This window comes from Cydia fagiglandana, chromosome 21 (assembly GCF_963556715.1).
Source record: "Cydia fagiglandana chromosome 21, ilCydFagi1.1, whole genome shotgun sequence".
NCBI lineage: Eukaryota > Metazoa > Arthropoda > Insecta > Lepidoptera > Tortricidae > Cydia > Cydia fagiglandana.
The window spans coordinates 3,036,395-3,060,310 of NC_085952.1; the positions used below are offsets into that span (position 1 = coordinate 3,036,395).

General features: G+C 35.5%; 1 protein-coding gene across 1 annotated transcript in view; it reads right to left on the reverse strand.

Annotated features, from left to right (window-relative positions):
• The window catches only part of LOC134675011 (facilitated trehalose transporter Tret1), a 62,048-nt gene that overhangs the window by 22,330 nt on the left and 15,802 nt on the right, over positions 1–23,916 (reverse strand). The window contains exon 2 of the mRNA XM_063533160.1: positions 12,978–13,127. Coding sequence (XP_063389230.1) covers positions 12,978–13,086 — 109 coding nt within the window. The 5' untranslated portion in view covers positions 13,087–13,127. The remainder of the gene's footprint in view (positions 1–12,977; positions 13,128–23,916) is intronic.

Consider the following 23,916-nt stretch of genomic DNA (forward strand, 5'->3'; position numbering starts at 1 on the left):
ATATTTGTTCCTGAATCATGGGTGTCTTCTATGTGTTTAAGTATTTGTATATTATATATAGCGTAGTCTGAGTACCCACAACACAAGCCTTCTTGAGCTTACTGTGGGACTTAGTCAATCTGTGTAAGAATGTCCTATAATATTTATTTATTTATTTCATATCTAGTGAGTCTCTAATTCATTTCTGCAAAATCTTCTGCATTCAATCCAGACAGTTTCGTAAAGAAAATGACAGCGATGACATCTTCAGTTATTAAATAGGTACTTAAAGCTTTATGTACCCATCGTATATAGGATTACAAAAAGAAGGTGAATACCCTCAGCTAGATTCGTCTATCACTACAGGGGGTAAATTATCTGTACAACCAATATCTATTCCGCTTTATCATCAAATATGGCGACCATAAACACGATACGGGAAATCGATTAGATATAATAAATAAATGTGATATTGGATTATGCCAAAAAACAGCGTAAATACCGATGTTGGACACTGATAAGATATTCAAAATTATGTTTGTTTAATTTACCAATTTGGTGACGACTTTAACATAAATTGACAATTTTTCACGGAACACTTATGGGATCACTTCGGTCTTGCAAATCAGTTATTATAATATTGATATTAACACTAACTTTAACCAGTAAAAAATGTATACTTAATAAATGCTTAAATATTAGGGGCAATAACGCATTCTGTTGGGGTAGCAACCATCCATAGCGGGCATATAAATAAGTGGCGTAGCTACCTATAGAAATATTGTTAAACTAATGAAATAGGTAAAAAAAATGAAATAGGTAATATTTATTAGTGATTTCTGTTCTGATCTCAATTTAGTTTAACCAATGTCAGTTTAGATCACGTCAGCACGTAACTGACACGCTTGGACAGGTCTCCACGGAAGACCAGCGTCAAGATACCTGAATGGGTGATGCCCAATTCTTTTACCTTTAGGTTAAAAAGTATATGTATATACTACTCTTAGGGTCGGTTGCACCAAACTGTTCGTATCGTTCGCTAAATTTTTATGTATGGAAAGTTTCATAGTAAACAGTGTTGCCAACTCGGATTTTGAAAAAATGCTAGACTAATGTCTAGATTATGCTAAAATTATGCCAAAGTTTTTAGAAATATGCTAAAAAAATGCTAAAATGTCAACTTGAAATTAGATACTTAAAACACATAAATTTTTCAAATTTGCCGCCTTTTTTTACTGACAAGATCTGCTTGACCAACTTTATATAGTCCGTCGACGTCCATCCGTCCACAAAAGTCAAAATTAATATGAAAATATGAACCACATAAGGCGATGGCGCATATTGTTGCTGCCAAGTTGGTGCAAACTTGGGTTAGGCTAAATTATGCTAAAAATATGCCAGATGCTAAATGGAAAATTTTGGTGCTAAAGCAAGTGAAAATATGCCAGATCTGGCATCAATTATGCCAAGTTGGTAACACTGATAGTAAAGTACTGCAAAAGGGCGCGCCGGCTGACGTTGGTCAGTCCGTCAAATGTGGTTGGTGCAACTGGCCCTTACTCTTTAAGTTTTACTATGTTTTGTTGGTTTACCCGTTGTTAAAAAATAAAGAAAACACATACAGTTAATATTTCCCATAGTGATTACAGACAGACCACATACGATTCCCATTTGATTACAACAGAAAACTATACATTAGGTTATCATTATCTATAGAGTAAGTAGGTACAGATAGTTAATACACATTTTATTGGAGGTCAAATCTTTATCACGCGATAAATTTATTGCAATTATTAAATACGTCATGTGAGTGATAGGTAATCGACTTAGTTGATATGTTATTGGAATGTTTTGAATTTTATAATTTTTAATAATATTATTTATTGAAAATTGATGAAAATTTATCATCAAAAGGAATTTATAATTTAATTTATTTAATAATGAATTTGTAGCTATTTTAATTGTTTAACTGTTGTACCTTTACTGTGTTTTGTAATTTATTTATGTTGTAGTATCGTGTCCGAAATAAAAACTATTTAATTTATAGACCAGCTGGCCTAGCTAAGGTTACAATCGCTATCGCTTCGACAACGAAAAGCTTTACGTCTCTCTATCACTCTTCCATATTAGTGCGACAGTGACAGTTGCGTTTCGATTGCTACGGAGCGTAAGCGATTGGCATCTTGGCTGCGCGGCCTGAGTTTAATAATGAATTTGTCAAAAAATATTTAGACCAGAGATTTTGTCCTGGCCCTAAACAGACCTAATAAAAATATAAATGCTGATACCTACGTATTTATTTTACGTATGTAATTACATATGTGATGAAAAAATTGAAGGGATGTTTACAAAAACAACATAACTGCTTAGAGCGGTTGACACGTTTCTAAGAATATTGTTAATCGTTTCAGGTATCAACCAGTGTAGTCAGTTATGTTGTTTTTGTAAACATCCATTCAATTATTTTGTTTTCATGTAAATTAAAATGTCTTTACAATGATTCACTAAATGCATAGTAGGTACAAAGTCGAGGTTACTTATATACTTTACACTTGAGTAAACATTTTAACATACATGTACTACGCTATTGGCTATTATTTTTACAAGTTTGTAGGAGCAGAACTCATTTATATTTTACTTCAACTTTCAATTATAGTTATTCTTTATGAAATATGGTTTACTTTAGAACGAACGGTACCTATATATAAATTCGTATGTAACGGTACCTATACATAAATGGCTATTGTTTTTACAAGTTTGTAGGAGCAGAACTCATTTATATTTTACTTCAACTTTCAATTATAGTTATTCTTTATGAAATATGGTTTACTTTAGAACGAACGGTACCTATATATAAATTCGTATGTAACGGCACCTATATATAAATGGCTATTGTTTTTACAAGTTTGTAGGAGCAGAACTCATGTATATTTTACTTCAACTTTCAATTATATTCTTTATAAAATATGGTTTACTTTAGAGCGAACGGTATATATAAATTCGTAATATTAAGCCAGTTAATTAAGCAATTAAAAGTGATATCGACGGTGGTTAAGTACACAACATTAGATCATAATAAGCTATCTTGTTGATTAAAATAAATAATTAGGTAGCTACACATTTAGAACGTTAAAAGTACCTACCTAACTAAGTGGAATAATTAAACACTGCGTAGTCTTAAAATTAAATTATAACTTGTGGATGGAAAGAAAAGTCATCTACATTCTTTTGTAACGTTACCTTTTTGATCTAACGTACCTATTATAAGTACAGTAAGACAGTAACTAGGTAGTAGTGACTAATGACTATAATTATATTATGGCTGTATGTAATTATGTATTTATTGTATAAATAGAATAGAATAGAAGAAATTTATTCAGAAAACGCTTAAATTTAGGTATTACATGAGACAACAGAACTAATTTATTATTAAATAAAGTTTTTTTTTTTTATCTTCAGTTCATTGAACGAATTAAATACATATCGGCACTACCCGTACATACTTGTAAATTTCCTGCTACCCTAAGGCTGCCTAGCACAGATTACTTTTTGCGACAAGACCGCCTTTTCTCACCTAGTATAAAACTTGTATTTGATGTATTTTTATTATTTTTCCATTATAGTGAATAAAGTACAATACAATACATACATACAAGTAAAATACAATAAAGAATATTTTACTTACTTACAAATATTCCTTTAAGCGAGTAACATAATTTTATACAATTTATTACACAACAAACACCTATTTAACTGCACACTGTTATTTTTAACGACACATAATTTATATGCTAAACAAATGTAAGCACCTACACTCAGTATCAGTAAACAGTAGTCTAGGATTATTACCGGCCAGGAAAACAAAGTGCCATCAGGAAAACACATCCTTCCTGCTCTAGAATATTCTAGGACATTATTAGGCCTGGCATTCCAAATCAGATGGCGCGTAGTCGAAACACGTACTTGTTACAAGTGATTAGTAGTTAGGTTTCCTTTAGTCTTGCTTTGTCTAAGATCTAAGTCTTTTTCCGCTTTAATAGGAAGAGCAAGATTTGATTACAAATATGTTAGAAGACAATTTTCTTACATTTAAGGATGAATCGGTCGCATCGACACGTCATTCCATAGCTGGTGCTTTCCATAGAAAACGAAGCGCTGGAAGCTCCGGTCTGGCCCGGGCAGGGTCTAGCGTGTCATCCTATTGGATATTTTAAGATGGGGCATATTTTGGATATTTTAACGCAAAATATTTGGTCTATATTTAATTTTTTACGCTTAATCAAGGGCAAATACCATGAAAAAATTCATACGGAAACTAGACTATATTGCAAGGGAAGATTTGCAATGGAAGAATTTCATCCTTTTTGAAGTCGGTTTAATTTTTTTTGTAAAAAGTTTTTATTGATTCAAAGATTTGTTTTGTCTAGGCTTTATGTAATGTCGCATCAAGAGTTCAACGAACCCATAACATCTTACAGACGGTACGGCGGCAGTTATAAGGAAACTTTCCGTACAGGAAAAGCAATTCGGAAATGTCTTGTTTCCTGCTATATGATTAGGCTCGTAATTTAATTATACTGACCATTTGCATAATTTATTAGGTGTTACTTTGTTATTATCAGATATATGTTTACATTACGGGTTGAGAGAGGAAAATCGTCTTGCCTATTGCTGTGATGATGTGGAGGAAATGTACCGCAAAGCAAGTATAGAGATTCAATGTGCGTTAAAGATCAGGGGGCCTAGTCAAGAACACTACCTATGTTAATTTTAGGGCCTAAAAAAAAGACTATTGGAAGCCACGGGTGACCCTAGGGCTGGCTCATTCCTAGGCCAAAGAATAGGCATAGCTATTCAGTGTGGGAATGTAGCCAGACTTATGGGCACCCTTCTGCAGGGGACAGATCTGGGGGACCTAAGGTAGGTGGGTAAGTTTTATTTATTTATTTTATTAGTTTCAGTTTCAATTTATTTAGTTTATACTTAATTTTAATAATAGTTTGTATAAGTTTTGTTATTGAATAAACTACTTTATTTTAAAGCAACTTCAATAAAATAATTACGTAGAGTATACGCCAGTTTAGTTGAATTTACGTCCAGTGCGTGTACCTAATCGCGCATTTTTAATGAAGTAACATGGTCATATGTCCTATCAACAATTTACGTAGTTACTTACAGTGCGACATAAAATAGTAGAAATTAAATGAGGGCACTTCCTACGTAACTGTCACATTTTTGATCTAAAATTCTTATACATGGCAACAATTTAGTATGGAATTTTTGCTTGCTTGCTGAGCTACCATACGACATGATATTGTTTATTTTCCTTTTTTTTAAGCTAATGGAGTAGAATATAGTCAAGACTGCTGGTGGTAGTGTTGGTAGTTATAGTCTGCCAAGCAAATGTGCCAGCAGAAAAAGGCGCAAAATTCTAATTTTCTAGGGGACGATAACCCATCGCGCCAATTTTTTTTTTTCATTTTTCGCTTTTTTATACTGACGGAAATGGCTTGACAGACTATATTTCTTTACTTTTAATTCAATTTTATAGCCACATTTAATTCTAATACAGTCAAGGTCAAAATAGGTACGCGTTTTCACCTTATTTCAGTGGATGTATACATATTTATGACACATACTGATTGTAATCTGACCGTGTAATTAGTGTTTTTTGCTGAAATCACAATCAAGTATCATCATCGAGTAATTACTGATGACGTCACGCTACAGATAATACGCGTGTTTACTGCGAATTTATTATGTACATACCTACTAGAGTTACACCAAGAAAAGTCTGCAGCAATTTTGATAGCCCACGCAGCGCAAGTGTTATTTTAAAAGTTAAACTTCTATGAAATTATGACGTATGAATAACACTTGCACTGCGTGGGCTATCAAAATCGTTGCAGACTTTTCTTGGTCTATCTCTACCTACTTGTACACTCGTCTATTTTTCATCCAGATGCAAAAACACTCAGATGCAAAAGCACATACACTCAGATGCAAAAAAAAATTTGACTAAAGCGCTCGAGAGTATTTTTATTTCAAATGCAACTCTGCAGTCATTTTCCAATCCATCCATCCATTTTGTACGGGATTTTGAGTTTCCAAAACGTCCCGCTAGGCGCGCTGTTCAAAATCCCATACAAAATGAGACTTAAGATGAAGCTGCTCACAGGAGCTGAATTTTAAATATTTTAGGTAAATATACCGTCACGCTAACGGAAGCGGTTCCTAAAACTAGTGCGATAAGGACAAGGCGAAAAATCCTGCGTAAAAACCTCAAAAATCTAGGTTTCGTACTCGACTGTTTCCACCTCCAAAACTTAACCAATCGTAACCAAATTTGGAAGTCTAAATGATTATAAAATTATCTATGTTGGACCGTTTTGGTTTTTTGGCTAATTGATATCAGTTTTGAATACTACGCCTCTCATTGCGGCATAGTCAATGAGGCCTTTTTGGCCATTTTAGAAAGGGCGCCTTAAAAAACAAAAATATCAAAAAAAGCAACGGTCCGACACAGATATTGACAATATTAATCTGTGTTGAAAAAATCATTGCCTTAGCATTAAAGCCCACGGAGGAAACAGTCGAATACGTTTGTATGGAGAAATGACCACTCCTGTTGGCTCTCATAAAATGTACACTAGGGGTTCTGATTAAACCATCAATTCACAATGTCTTATCAAATAATTCAAATAAAAATGTTGATAACTTTTGCCTTTCAGTTTATCAATCGAATATTATTTTTACGATAATACTGTGTATACAATTTTTGCCGATGTGACCATATCGCCATGCGATTAAATAAATACATTTAATAAAAGTTTAAAGCCTACGTAATAACCTGTCAAAGAAAAACATCATTGTAACATGTTCTGATCACGTGATTCTGACGTCTAATTTTAATGCAAATTATAATTAATAAATTATAATAGTGTTAGAAAAACAGTAAATACTTGTAGAGTTCTGCAATTCTGGAATGTAGAGAAACTACCTACCTATTTAAGTTTGTTTTTTATTTGAACTGTTTATTATAAATTAAATTTACATTAGTTTCGTTTGGCGATTGTCGATGTAAGATTATTGTCAACTTTGCTAGGCCCCCTGGTGGGCTAGAGCCCCTGGTCCCAGAATAAATTTAATAGGGCTTTTGTTTAGGTAGGTATATATATATACCTAGGTACAGTCACAACACGGGATTGTTATGCCATTCAGGGTTCTTGCTAAATTCGAAATTCTATAGCGTAAGTATTGAACAACCAATTTAGCTAGGACCCTAAATGGCGCAAAAATCGCGGAGCATGCCCAACTAGCAAAATCACGCTAACAACAGTCTCTAGACTACAATTTTGTCGCTCTTATATTGATTTTATATCATCGTATAAGCCCGGGTTTGGGCACAAAGCATAAGCGTATTTATTTTAATATCGTTCTAATATCAGTCTAATTGAATGTTGTTTGCATTCACAGTAATCTTTTTCAAAACTATATTAAGCTGCTTTAGGCTAATATCGCTTTTACGTAAGTATCTTGTAAGCCTACATAGGCTTATATTGGTCGAACGTAAGTATTTTGTAAGCCTACATACTACATAGGCTTATATTGGTCGAACGTAAGTATCTTGTAAGCCTACATACTGCATAGGCTTATATTGGTCGAACGTAAGTATCTTGTAAGCCTACATAGGCTTATATTGGTCGAACGTTAGAATCTTGTAAGCCTAAATAAGCTTATTTTGGTTTGAAACATTCTATTTGTGAAGTATAAATATACGGGTGAAATTAACTGCAACGTGACAAAAACATATTAGTGTAAGTGTTTATCATACTTTTTATGAATTATGTTTAAATATAATAACGTGCTGTTTATCATCGTCTGTTTATGTTTCAGGGTAAGTATTCACATGGGAAAATATTATTTATTGTAAAGTAGACCCTGTTTTACACTTCAAACTTTATGCGCCTACTCAAATATGGTATTTGAATATTTTTATAATTATTTTATTTCTTTATTTTGTATTGATAGTCAGCCATTGATGTAGGTGCATTTTTCAAGCGCACTATTAGAGTATTTTAAGCATTCTGAATACAAATGATGTGGCCATGTTGAATTACTAATACTAACAATAGTGTTCCCAAAAACGATTTAAGATCAAACCATCTGATATTGATCTTCTCTATTGTGATATAAGTGTCTTGATCTTATATCACTCTAATATCTTACTAAAGTGCTGCTGTTGATCTTATTATAGCTTTAGTAAGATCAGAAAAGTACGTACTTACAGTGTTCTTATGCTATGTTAATATTAGTCTTACATTTTTACAATAGCATTTAGAAATCTAATATAAAATCAAATGAACTAAGAGAATGAGGATATAAGACCAGGTACTCTCAAGTTCAATGAGACTTCGTAAATGTTGTTGTAAGAGCAAGAGGCTTATAATAGTATTATGCTATGTTGATATTAGTCTTACATTCTTATAATAGCATTTAGAAAGTCTAATATAAGATCAAATGAACTAAGAGAATGTGGATATAAGACCAGGTACTCTCAAGTTCAATGAGACTTCGTAAATGTTGTTGTAAGAGCAAGAGGCTTATAATAGTATTATGCTATGTTGATATTAGTCTTACATTCTTATAATAGCATTTATAAAGTCTAATATAAGTTCAAATGAACTTAGAGAATGTGGATATAAGACCACGTACTCTCAAGTTCAATGAGACTTCGTAAATGTTGTTGTAAGAGCAAGAGGCTTATAATAGTATTATGCTATGTTGATATTAGTCTTACATTCTTATAATAGCATTTAGAAAGTCTAATATAAGATCAAATGAACTTAGAGAATGTGGATATAAGACCAAGTACTCTCAAGTTCAATGAGACTTAGTAAATGTTATTGTAAGAGCGAGAGGCTCATAATAGTATTATGCCATGTTGATATTAGTCTTACATTCTTATAATAGCATTTAGAAAGTCTATTATAAGATCAAATGAACTTAGAGAATGTGGATATAAGACCAGGTACTCTCAAGTTCAATGAGACTTAGTAAATGTTATTGTAAGAGCGAGAGGCTTATAATGGTATTATAAAATGCTCTAATATACATATATAAGACTAGGTAATAAGACTAAACTTACTAAAGTGCGTATTAGCTTGTCTAAGACTAATATAAGAGCGATGACAAGTTCAAAACAAAAATAAGAGCGCTATAAGCTCACTACTCTTATAAAGTGCGCAATCTGAGACTTTTTTGCTAGTTGGGTGGTTACTATATCACAGCTTTTTTATCATTTTCATGTGCTTTTAATGTCGTAGGATAACGAGGATAAACGACCAGCAAATGTTCACAAAATGGCGATGCAATCGTTCTAACACAATATGTCATTAGAGATGCCAATTCCAAAGAAATATAAACTACAGACTACATACCAACTTTTTAAAGATTTCTATTTGAACTTCATAATGGCGAAGTTGTCTCGAGATATTTGTTTTATTTTTGCTCATTAATGTTGTTCAAAGTGTAATATTTACATTTGATGGTAGCTTTTTTTTAAAGACGTAGATTTTTTTGGATACCTGGCGGTCTAGCATAATTATGTTGCTTTCTCGCGCGCGAGTCCATACTTACGGCTCGGCCACGACATCGAGCGACTTGCAACGGCGGCAGCGATAACCATAGGTTGGAGCGAAAGGTCCGATCGTTGTGTCACGCTCCAACCTATGGTTATCGCTGCCGCCGTCGCAAGTCGCTCGATGTCGTGGCCGAGCCGTTAAAGTCGCGCTTAATAGTAGGAGTCGCGCGCGAGAATGCAAATATTCTGTGTGTTTTTTATCTTCATTAGGTAAATTAATTACTTAGTTAGCACAGTGCACTATAAGTACATTGACAGTTCACATCGCTGACCCCGCATGCTCATTAACCACAAAAATAAATTACTCATTGTTTGCCGTAACCAACCGTATCTATCTATACCAATAAACTTTCAATAGGTATGTGTATCTGTCAGACGATTAGAGTCGAACCAACTCAACTCTGCACGCCATTAGCAAGGCTCCAAAATTCAAATTTCAAATTTGTCGTGTTTCGGGGGTTCCAGGGCAAACTGTCGAAAACTACACAAGACCAGTCGATTGAACGGAGCCAAGCCGTTTTGTCGCCTAAATAGTGTTTAGTTTTTTAAGTTTATAAATATTAAAATTCATATAGAGGTATAGTTCGTAGGTTTCAAACAGAGCCCGAGCTAATCCTATTGTCTATTGTTAAGTAAAACCGCTCGTGCCACGTGCCACCACTACCTGCATAAAAACCTGCGTACTTTGGTTACTGTCGTTACCGAGTGCCGGCGAGTCGAACGCTACAGAACCAGTCTAAAATGTGTCATCGAGATGCGTAACAAAGGCGCGTTATCGGAGACCGCACCTACACTTGTTTTTTTGATCGTTGGACTAGCCTGCGCTCAGGTGCCAAATAGAATGAGTATGACCCTTTTTTGCAGGTAAGTAGCACGTGCGGTTTTACTTAACAATAGACAATAGGATTAGGCTCTGTTACGGAGCTACGAACTATATATGTTAGTCTGTAAGGTATTTGTACCTGTTATGGGCCTTGTTGCCTGATTTAAAATGTTAAATAAATAAATGGGAATATTTATGGCAGTCGCTTTAGTAAAAACTAGCGCTACCCTATTTCTAATGATGGGATTAGTTGTCAACCGGACCCCAGGCTCCCATGAGTTAGTTAGGTCATGTAAAGAGGACGACCTATTGGGAGGACGCTGTGGGCATGGATAAAACTAAAGATCAGTTCTTCTTGGATATATTTTCTCAGCTAGATTTACAGTGAAATATCTATACTAGATGGCTGCCTCTAATCGAATGCCGAATGCGCACCGCGTTCCATTTGACAGCGGGCTTCAAATTCTAAATTTGAATATTGTGACAGTCACAGATTAAACAAGACTGTAAAGGTTGTAAACCTTTACAGTCCCCACCGAAAATCAGCGCTGCGGCTTACCGTCGTAGCATTACGCTGAGTGGGGGTCCTATTTAACGTCTATGTGTCGATATAAAATTTGTAATTTAACTGGTTGGTTGACGTAAATAAATGTATTTTCTTTCTTTCTTTCCAAGAGCCGTGGCGAAATGCCGGGATAACGCAAGGAAGAAGAGGAAATATGATTCATTGTGTAAGTATAACAATTTATACAATGAAGAAAGTTCAAATAATTTAATCAATTTAGTTTGAAAGTAAAACTCATTTAACATTATCATTAAACCGGCGATGTAGAGCATTAAAGAAGTGTATATTATGACTTTAATCGCATTATATAAACCCTTGATACCGCTGTAACGTATTGATAACTTGCACTGATAAGTGATTGAACTCTGTAATTATTCACGGAAAATCACGCTTTCAATCTACCTATAATTTCAAAGAAAATCTGTATTTAGTAGTAGTAGTAAAACACTTTATTGTACAAAAATAAAAACAAAACAGGAAAAATAACATTCGTCATTAGTACAAAGGCGAACTTATCCCTTTAAGGGATCTCTTCCAGTTAACCTACCTTAGTTAGTTAGTTACAGTTTAGATAGAATTATTCAGGTTCGTTACAGCCAAATATAGCCAGGGTCACTAGTCACTACACTGCCTGTAAAGTTGATGGTCCTGGGTTCGAATCCCTGTAAGAGCATTTAGTTGTGTGATGAACATAAATATTTGTTTCCGAGTCATGGGTGTTTTCTATGTATATATGTATTTAGCTATATAAGTATGTATATCGTCGCCTAACACCCATAGCACAAGCTTTAGTTTGGGGCTAGGTTGATCTGTGTAAGATGTCCCCTTATATTTTTTTTATTTTATATCATAATAACGTGTTCCTAGAATATCAGAACGTCAAAACAGTTTATTCTCATGGTATTTGAAGCTTTATTGTTTATAGTATGACTAGGGTCGGCAACGCGCGTGTAATAACCCTAGCTGCCAAAATGCCAATAGTTTGCGCTAGGTGCGACAACGAAACGCTATCTCACTCTCTATCGCACTAACATGTAAGAGTGATAGATGGACAGAAAGCGAGCATCTGAACGAGTGGCATCTGCAGGGATAGACCCTCTGGAGTTGCAGGCGTTCATAGGTTACGGTAATCGCTTACCATCGGGCTGTTGATATGCTTGTTTGCCACCATCGTGGTATTAAAAAGAGTATAATTTTTGTCATAGTTAAATTTGGAGACATCAAATTATATAGCCGGTCAAACAACTTTGTCAGTAGAAAAGGCGCGAAATTCAAATTTTCTATGGGACGATGACCCTTCGCGCCTATTTATTTTTAATTTGTCGCTTCTACGTTACAGAGTATAGACGGATTTATTATTGTCAGTGTAAAAAGGCGCGAATTGTAAAATTCTCAGTTGATGAATTTATAATCTTTATCTTTATGGTCCTTAAAAATCATTTCCTACTACACATACTTGTTTTAATTTCAGTTAAAAACGTACGGTATGAACAGTCACGTATTATGTGTTGTTATTCATTTTAATCGTTTACGAGTAGTACCTATTCAGATACCTACCTACTTTTAAACGTTTATTTTTTCATAAAACTAGCACTGCCTTTTTGTAAAACAATATTGGACTAGATAACACTGGATTTTAAAAGATACGCACTAATCCCACTAAAACATAAAATTACTTGTTTACTTTTCAACCTCACAAACTATACCAGCCAGCATTCCACTTAAAAAAAACGCATTATTATTTCTTAAACTTCCCATTTACTTTTTAAATTTATTTATGCTTACTTAAATAAGGATCTCCCGTCTCTAATAATTCTGTACTTACTAAAAGATCCCAAATATTGTAAAAAAAAATTTTACGAAAACCATTCCACTTTTCCATCCAGCCAGCACAACACTTGGCTAAAACCTCGTAGCCAGGCAAAAAAAAAAACACTTCACATTCAAATTTCGAATAGTTTACGTACCGACGCCGGCAATGACGTACTGCCGCCACAGTTGTCCCTTCTCCATGGTTGGTCGGTGGCTTACTGGCGCTCCGGGCACCGGGTCGTATGAGTAAGTTCGCTCGTCCATACGTCACGGCACGTCACAATACGTGCAAGCCCGGTTCGTAGCTGTAACAATGTTTATATTATAAAATGCAAATTAAATAATGTATACTACCTGCATTTTTAAGGTAAGATAGTCGAGAACTAGGTTCTGAAACTTCCTGTCAAAAGTTTTAGGCAATTAGAAGACGTTATCCTTACTAATATGATAAATACGGAAGTCAGTCTGTCTTCCTATCTGTTACCTTTTCATACTTACACCGCTGAACCGATTTAGACGAAATTTGTAAGCCCAGCTAATAACTTATAAACTTTTTTTTAATAGCTGACTTTATTTTTCTTGTATGTTTTCAATGCACTGTATTGATTGATTTTTATTTTAGTTATTGATGTTTGATTGTTTATTATTTATTTATTTTTGTTGATCGGGGGTTTTCAGAAAAAATGGTACCATTAACTTTTTTTCGAAAAACCTTCCTTTTTGGTTATTTAGACTCAGAATCACGTGTACTGTGAGTACTATTGAATAAGACAAAGAAAAAAAGTGTCCCCAGTTTTTCATACAAATTGTGTGTCAGTTTTATGACGATCCATACAAAATGTGTGTGACAAAACTGACATTCTTTTGGGGACACATTTTTTTTCTTTTTAAATGGATAGTACTCATGATTCTGAGTAGATATAACCCAAAAGTTAATGGATGTTCGAAAAAAAGTAAATGGAAGGTACACTTTTTACTGAAAATGCCCGATCATCAAAATTATGATTTGATGATCGGGCATTTTCACATTCATATTACGTATTACTGTATTGATGTAAATTGACATAACAATTTATAATGTAATGCAATTATGAAATAAATACAATAAATAAATGTAAATCTAAGTCTGAAATTACGGGTTTCTATCTAAACATTGGAAATTGCCTAAGTTTACTTTGTAATGCATTAAACAGGTCTTGAATAGCATCCACGATTTATGGAGAATGCTTATAATAAACATGCATCTTGTAGGTATAAATATTTATTACCAGATTAAATTATTCATTACAAGAAATCATGTAAATTGTATCTCATATCGTCATTTATAATTTATTATAATTATATTTATCATTCCAGCGCTTTCTTCATTTCCGTCCGTGTTTGTAAAATTATATATATCATATAGAGTCCGACCAAGAAAAGTCTGCAAAGATATTGACAGAACACACAGTGCCAGTGTTATTTCTACGTCATAATTTCATTGGACTTTGACGTTTCAATGAAATACCTAATACCTGCACTGCGTGTGCATTAAAAATCCCTGAAAACATTTTTTGGTTTGACTCTAGAAATAGAAATAGAAATAGAAATATTAATTTGCTTAAACATGGTAAATGCGTACAGATGTCAAAAGTAAATTAATTTAGTATCACATGTTTAGCCAAATATGGCATGCAAACTTAAAGCTAAAAAAACAACCTTTATTACAATGTCAAAACTATGAAACTAATACTAAATCATTAATATAACATGCAGTCAAGTAGAGTTTAATCTATCTATCTATACATATAATAAAGCTGTAGAGGGTCGAAAGTCTGTACATGGAAGATATTTGAAAAAAAGTTGGCTGGGGATACTTAGAATCGATAACAGAACACGTTCCAACAGTTTTTAGAATTTTTGTCTGTTTGTCTGTTTATCTGTTTATCTGTTTGTCTGTTTATTTGAACGCGCATCACGTGAAAACGGCTGAACGGATTCTGATGTCTACTAATCTGTCGAGAAAATCTCCGGCCAGGTTATAGGCTATAAAAATTCAACCCCTAAAAGGGGGGGGGGTAGCCACAACACCCGCTTGATTTAAGTTTGCCCCTGAATCTTATGGCGCTACTTAGGAAGGAGGGGCAAACTTTTTTCAAATATGTGCTACCACTATTGAGTACCCTGGAAAACTAACAGATGGCGCTGAATTTAATACGTAGTGACACGAATAAGCCACCGAGGAAGGATTTTGCCAAATTAACTCTATGTTTAGAAGACCGGGTATCAACAAATTTAATTGAATAATTATGTTGATTTAATAATACAACAAAATTAAACAAATTAATTGCCCCTAATTGCACAGTGCCGTCTTTTTACACTTCACGACTGCCCAAAAGAAAGACGAGTGTATGTAGGTATATATTTATTTATGTGAGTTTCTTTATTCCGCCTTAACTTCTGAATGCCTTAACCGATTTAGACGTACGATACATCATAAGAGTACTTACGTCCGCCGTTACGCCTTCAGCGCTCTCATACTCGAAGCATCGGGCGTAACCCGACGCATGTGGCGCGCTGTACCAGTTCCAAAGCCGGGCGCCTTAGGCGCCCTCATACTAAAAGTGTCAGGCGTAGCCCGACGTACGTGTCACGCTGTTCGCTTACTAAAGCCGGGCGTCTTCGGCGCCCTCATACTCAAAGCATCGGGCGTAACCCGAAGCACGCGGCGCGTTGTGCCCGTTCCAAAGCCGCGCCCTCATACTAAGAGCATAGCCCGATGCACTCATACTCAAAGAGTCGGACGTAGACCGACGTACGTGCCACGCTATACGCTTACCTAATCCGGGCGCCCTCATACTCAAAGCATCGGGCGTGACCCGACGCACGTGGCGCGCTGTACCAGTTTCAAAGCTGGGAGCCTTCGGAGCCCTCATACTAAAAGAGTCGGGCGTAGCCCGATGCACTCATACTCAAAACGGCGGGCGTAGCCTGACGTACGTGGCGCACTGTATGCGTTCCATAGCCGGGCGCCTTCGGCGCCTTCATACTAAAAGAGTCGGGCGTAGACCGACGTACGTGCCACGCTGTACGCTTACCAAATCCGGGCGTCGTCAGCGCCCTCATACTCAAAGCATCGGGCGTAACTCGACGCACGTGGCGCGCTGTACCAGTTCCAAAGACGGGCGCCTTAAGTGCCCTCAAACTAAATGAGTCGGGCGTGGCCCGATGTATGTGGCGCGCTGGAAGCGGACCAAAGCCAAGCGACTACGACCTTCTCATACTAAAAGTGTCAGGCGTAGCCCGACGTACGTGTCACGCTGTACGCTTATCAAAGCCGGGGGCCTTCGGCGCCCTCATACTCAAAGCATCGGGCGTAATCCGACGTAGCCACGTACGTCGGATTACGCCCGACGCTTTGAGTACGTGTACGTGTTCCAAAGCCAGGGGCGCCCTCATACTCAAAGCGTCGGGCGTAATCCGACGTACGTGGATCGCTGTACGCGTTCCAAAGCCGGGCGCCTTCGGCGCCCTCATAATCAAAGCGGCGGTCGTAGCCTGACGTACGTGGCGCGCTGTACGCGTCCCAAAGCGAGGCGCCTTCGGCGCCCTCATACTAAAAGAGTCGGACGTAGACCGACGTACGTGCCACGCTGTACGCCTACCAAAGCCGGGGGCCTTCGGCGCCCTCATGCTCAAAGCGTCGGGCGTAATCCGACGTACTTACGTGGCTCGCTGTACGCGTTCCAAGTCGGGTATAGACCGACGTACGGTACGTGCCACAGTGTACGCCTACCAAAGCCGCTTACTGACACAGACTGAATTCCACGCGGGCGGAGCCGCGGGCACAGCTATTTATTGAATATATTATATTTATAAGTTTCTTTAACAATTAATTTAAAGTCTATCTACTCGAAAACAGGAAGTGTGTTTCAATAGTTAGAGTTAGACCAAGAGAAGCCTGTAACGATTTTGGGCCCGATTCGGATTTTGAAATAGACATCTATTAGACATCACCAAGATACGATAGCGATATGTTTAAGATCTAATCTGACAAATTTGACATTTGCGCGATTCTGGAGATACTCTTGAACGATTTCCACAGGATATGACTTAGAGATCCAATTCACATCTAATAGATATCTTACTCTATCTAACGTAAAAGTGACATAGGTTGCCCGAATTGCGCTGCAAAAGAGAACTAGTTGATATCTAAACTATAACGTATCTAGAATGGATCTAGTACGTGTCGTCTCTTGTGAATATCTTGTAGTTCGAATACGGCAGTTTGATAGCACACGCAGTGCAAGTGAATAAACTACTTTGAGAATTTGTGTTTTACCTACAGGGGTGATATTGATTTAGATTTACTTATTTCATAATATTAAATTACAATATAAATTATTTTAAGCTAATCTATATAGCAGTACTTTGGTCATGTATTACGAAATGACAAATACGACCTCCAGTATACAGGGGAAAATCTAGGGAAAACTAAAATGTGAAAGAAGACGTACCTCGTGGCTCAGAAACCTCAGGTGCTGGTTCAAGATGAGCACCAGACCAGGGCTATAACCGCGAAAATCGAAGTTCGCAAATTGCGGGGATTTTTCTCTGTCACTGTAATTACGCCTTCATTGGAGTAACAGAGAAAGATCCCCGCAATTTGCGAATTTCGGTTTTTGCGGTAGCCGCTCAGATCGCTGTTTCGAGCTGCAGCGTTAAAATTGAAAATAACCCTAATGATAGCCCACCTCCGGCAGGAGACGGCACCATAAGAAGGAGAAGATATGAATTTATATCATGATCGTCAACTATTTATTTTATACAAATAAAAGTCATTATCAAATTCATCAATAACTAAACTCCATACAATATGCACCCGTAGAATAGCCCCATCTGACGAGTGATATGTTGAATTAGGAAATAGACAGTGAAGTGATAAGTGTCAAAATCAGATAAAATACATATGTAATTTCATTTTTATCACAATTACTACACAATCGATCACGTTTTATCTGATTCTGTACCAAAGACTCAAAGAAAGTAATTGCGTGATATAGGCGTGTTAAGTAATTACGTATATCTGATAATATGATATCATTTTTAAAAATCAGCCACGGGCATATTACACCCCAGATGAAAATGTCCTGCCAGTTTGTGTTTTTTTTACACAACGTTTCAAACAACAACGATTTGTTTACAAATAGAATCAATAATATAAAAGGTATGTTTTTAACTGATTTTAGAAAATGGAAGAAGTATTAAATTTGACATCAATTAATCGAATTTAAACTATTGTGAGACATACTAACATTGAATAATTTTACGGTTTAGACTCACTTGTTTTTTTTTAGTCACTCGCATAACATCTCTCGTAACATGTCGTCATCTCGTGTAACATGTCGCGCGAGTAACTAAAAACAAGTGAGTCTAAACCGTAAAATTATTCAATGTTTGACATCAATTCGGAAGAATTAAAACATTTTGGTTTAATCCAATTAGTAGAAACACTAGCGCTATCTTTTGACTGATGTAGCGATTGTTAAAATAGACAATAAAATACATGTCAAAATCAGATAAAAACGATAAAATACATAATCTGATTTTTTTCACAATCGATCATATTTACCAAAGATACTAATAGGATGCATAGGCGCCTATGCTATGCTCTTGTTATGCAATTACGAATTTCTTTTAACAGATAATATATAATCAGATATAGATACCTGATATCTTATAGGTATGGAATATTTATTCTAGATAAGATGTTTGTATAATAAATAATAAACATTATGATAAGCAGGGGATTAACTACTTAATTCAGGAAAAAATCGATAGCAAAATTGTATAATATTTCAGGAAAATTTACACTAATCGACACAGTCCCACAGTACCTAAGCCCAATAAGGCTCGTGTGATTTGTAAGTAAAATCAGACGTGTTTTAACTTTTAACGAAAAAACCGACTGTGTGTCAGTTGGGCATAATGCAATCAATTTGTAATTGCATTACGCATTAAATTACATTTAATGCAATTATTTGTAATGCATTACGCTCGTAATTGAATTAAATTTAATTTGAATTACCTGGTAATTTTTAATTGCAATTACATTAATTCATAATTGCATTACCTACGAAATTACGTGTTGTAAACTATTTATTACTTACACAAACAGGATCAAACTTACTCACGTGGAATGGTTAAGGAAAATATTCAGTCTATTTTAAAACTAAAACACGTACTAAAAAACTTACACAAGTATGTAAAAAAACATTAGTTGAAAATTTGGAGGATAATTTCCTTAAAATTGAGTTGCAAAATTAAAACACAAACCCACAAACAGGTATAGCATGCTATAAAACAATGAAAATGTTTTACTAAGTGAGTGTAATTTGTAATGCATGAAATAATGCATTACGAATTAAAATTACAAATGTAATTTCTGATTGCATTGCGAATTACATTTTGTAATGCAGAGATATTTTAATGCAATTAGATATTACATTTCCGTAATTTCAATTCATAATTCAAATTACATTTTGTAATTGGAATTCATAATTCGTAATGCAATTACTTTTTGCCCAACACTGCTGCGTGTGCTATCAAAATCGCTGCAGACTTTTCTTGGTCCAACTCTAAAAAGACATGATCTCATAAAAATTAAAATACAATGTCCCATCTTATATAGAACTTTTAATAGTCTCTGATCCACCATTACACTCATTGTGGCCTATTCTTGTTAATAGATCCATTGTTATTTGGTTATAGGTTAGGTCTCGCATTTTAAGAGACGAATGGAACGAATGATGGATGAAGAGAATATCACACACATCTAAAATAGTACCTTTGTAGGTAGATATGTAAGAAATCATCATTTATATTGACGCTACAAGTAAGTACATATATTGTAAAGACATGTTGATGTATCAGGGCTATAACCGCGAAAATCGAAGTTCGCAAATTGCTTAATACTATTTCTGTCAGGATTTAATCAATAATAGGTATACAAGAGGAAACCAAGTTCAAAACCCTTTAAGGTAAACAGATAATAGAAGATAAATATTTTTGCGTTTACGTTTGTTATGTTTGCATTAACTTATTTACATTAAAAAAACAACAGATAATAAAAACGTCCTTATCCCTCTATAGGTCAATGGTAACTGTTATTGCAATATAATTCTTATTTACTAAGACATACAGTGCCGGTAAAACATTGCAATATTGAATCAGCCACTCAAAGATAAATAAAAAACCGGCCAAGTGCGAGTCGGACTCGCACACGAAGGGTTCCGTACCATTATCTAAAAAAACGGTCACCCATCCAAGTACTGACCCCACCCGACGTTGCTTAACTTCGGTCAAAAATGACGTTTGTTGTATGGGAGCCCCACTTAAATCTTTATTTTATTATGTTTTTAGTATTTGTTGTTATAGCGGCAACAGAAATACGTCAACTGTGAAAATATCAGCTGTCTAGCTATCACGGTTCGTGAGATACAGCCTGGTGACGGACGGACGGACGGACGGACGGACGGACAGCGGAGTCTTAGTAATAGGATCCCGTTTTACCCTTTGGGTACGGAACCCTAAAAACAAAATTTCCTAAAGAAACTCCTATGAAACAAACAAAATTTAAAAAGACATCAACGCGTGCCGACTGAACCTCATTCACTTTGATTACTATATAGGCCAAGCAATAAGAAGTTATAGAGGGAAATGCTAGGAACACAATTTTTGACTACGTAACTTTGTTTGGACTAGTTAGAAGGTGAACATATCAAAAGTCCCCGGCCGTAGCCCCGGTGCTGGGGGGTAGAGGGAGGAAAGAAGGTCTCATTTTTCGGTTTTTCACTTATATCTTGGAAACTTTGCGTCTTAGCGACATGACTACTAAGACAAACCAAAAGCTGATAAAATTTGTTACAAGTTTTATTTAGTCAAGTTTTTCGATATCTTGAATAGTTTTTGAGATATCCGCTCTTGAAAGTTTATTTAGGGCTTTCAATTTTATCTTGATATCTACATTAGTGACGCTGCTAGACCGTATTTGGTATCATTTTCGTGTAAATCGGGGGTGCTGAATTCAATTTTGGTATCACATTGACACCATTCCTAAGAAAAAACATATAAACTGTAAACAAATACCTTTTGTTTTTAATTCCTCTTCACGCTTAAATCGCTCAACCGATTTAATTGAAATTTGGTATACAGATATTTCGAGTCCCAAGACAGGACATAAGATAATTTTTATCTCTATAATCATCCTTTAAAGTTGTGAAATGGAGTATGGGGGGAATTCAACTTCGTCGACGAAACTGAATTCCTGAGGTTAATACTGCTCAAGGTAAGGTTTGAAGTGATGTTTGGTATTATTTTCATCTAAATCACAGATGTATTCCGTCCTAAATTTCATCTAAACCGGTTCAGCGGTTATTGACTCCCCATACAAACTTCCACCCCACTTTTCACACCCTCAGAAGATGCTTTTGGTTATTAAAACTATCCTATGTTCTGTGTCGAGACTGAAACTATTTCTATACCAAATTTCAACTAAATTGGTTCAGCAGTTTAAGCGTGAAGAGGGATTTAAAAAAATATTTTTTTTTTAAATTTTGGTTTTACTTCGGAATAGTGTCAATGTGATACCATAAATTAATTCAGCACCCCCGATTTATACGAAAATGATACTAAACGTGGCCTAACAGCTTCACTGACGTAGATATCAAGATAAAATTAAAATCTCTAAATAAACTTTCAAGAGCGGGTATCTCAAAAACTATTCATGATATCGAAAAACTTGACTGGATAAAACTTGTAACTAATTTTATCAGCTTTCGGTTTGTCTTAGTAGTCATGTCGCTAAGACGCAAAGTTTCCAAGATATCAATGAAAAACCGAAAAATTCGACCTTCTTACCCCCCTCTACCCCCCAGCAGCGGGGCTACAGCCGGGGACTTTTGATATGTTCACCTCCTAACTAGTCCAAACAAAGTTACGGAGTCAAAAAATGTGTTCCTAGCATTTCCCTCTACAACGTTTTTTGAGCATTCATTTCCTGACCTAATACAACACCTTATCTTAAGTACCTACTATTTAAGACTAATGCCTTGAGCATAATAACGAGGACCATCAGCATTCATCAAATCGCGCCGCACCGCGGTCACAACGAGATCGCTTACATAGGACACTTCTATGGGCATCAAAGGATTGATTGAGCCGCCTCGCGCCGCGTCCCGCCGTTTCGCTTCGGGATCGCGCGATGTTCGCCTACATAAGACGCTGCGTAAGCAAGATCCATATTTATTAAAAAACTTTCAACTTTCAAGATTCTTACAGATTCTGTCAAACAACATCCCATTTGACAGTATCTGTCAACAATAATACTTAAGTAATTTTATTTTGTACTTAACCATGACAAAATATGATCTTACACTAAATTTGACAAAAAAACTGTCAAATTTGACAGTTTGACAGATCATGTCAATATACACTGGGACACTATAACATGTCACTTTGTACCAAATATTCCCATACGAAACCCAAAAAGTCGCCCAAAAATATATAAGCACAGCGATCACTGGGGCTGCAAGTGCGTTGCCGGCCCTTAAGATGAGAAATGCAGTCTACAAAAAATTACCCAACATTGACATTTAGTACTAAACTATGACAAAATATAATACTTTACACTAAATTTGACAAAAACGAACAAATTTGACAGTTTGACAGATTATGTCAATATACATTATGCCATGTCACTTTGTACTAAATATTACCATACACATAAATGCATGTATATAAGTAGCGTACACGAAGAGAGGCCTATAGGTCAGCAGTGGGCGACTGAAAGCGAAAATGATGATGATGATGATTACCATATAATTACCTATTCTATTCTATTCAATAATAATATTTAATTAATTTTATTTTGTACTTAACCATGACAAAATATGATTTTACACTAAATTTGACAAAAACTGTCAAATTTGACAGTTTGACAGATCATGTCAATATACACTGGGACACTGTAACATGTCCCTTTGTACCAAATATTCCCATACGAAACCCAAAAACTCGCCCTAAAATACATACGCACAGCGATCACTGGGGCTGCAAGTGCGTTGCCGGCCCTTAAGATGAGAAATGCAGTCTACAAAAAATTACCCAACATTGACATTTAGTACTAAACTATGACAAATTATAATACTCTACACTAAATTTGACAAAAAAAAACAAATTTGACAGTTTGACAGATTATGTCAATATACATTATGCCATGTCACTTTGTACTAAATATTACCATACACATAAATGCATGTATATAAGTGGCGTACACGAAGAGAGGCCTATAGGTCAGCAGTGGGCGACTGAAAGCGAAAATGATGATGATGATGATTACCATATAATTACCTATTCTATTCTATTCTATTCTATTCTATTCTATTCAATAATAATATTTAAGTAATTTTATTTTGTACTTAACCATGACAAAATATGATCTTACACTAAATTTGATAAAAACTGTCAAATTTGACAGTTTGACAGATCATGTCAATATACACTGGGACACTGTAACATGTCCCTTTGTACCAAATATTCCCATACGAAACCCAAAAACTCGCCCAAAAATACATAAGCACAGCGATCACTGGGGCTGCAAGTGCGTTGCCGGCCCTTAAGATGAGAAATGCAGTCTACAAAAAATTACCCAACATTGACATTTAGTACTAAACTATGACAAAATATAATACTTTACACTAAATTTGACAAAAAAAAAACAAATTTGACAGTTTGACAGATTATGTCAATATACATTATGCCATGTCACTTACTAAATATTACCATACACATAAATGCATGTATATAAGTGGCGTACACGAAGAGAGGCCTATACTCAGCAGTGGGCGACTGAAAGCGAAAATGATGATGATGATGATGATGATGATGATGATGATGATTACCATATAAATCATGACCCGAACTTACTAACCCGAAATTACAAAAAAAAAAATTAATCTATGTAAAACGGTCAAGTGCGAGTCGGATTTCAATATATCCATACAAAAAAGTCATCAGCGCCTGATGGAGTTAATAGCAAAGTTTTTTCGTAAATTC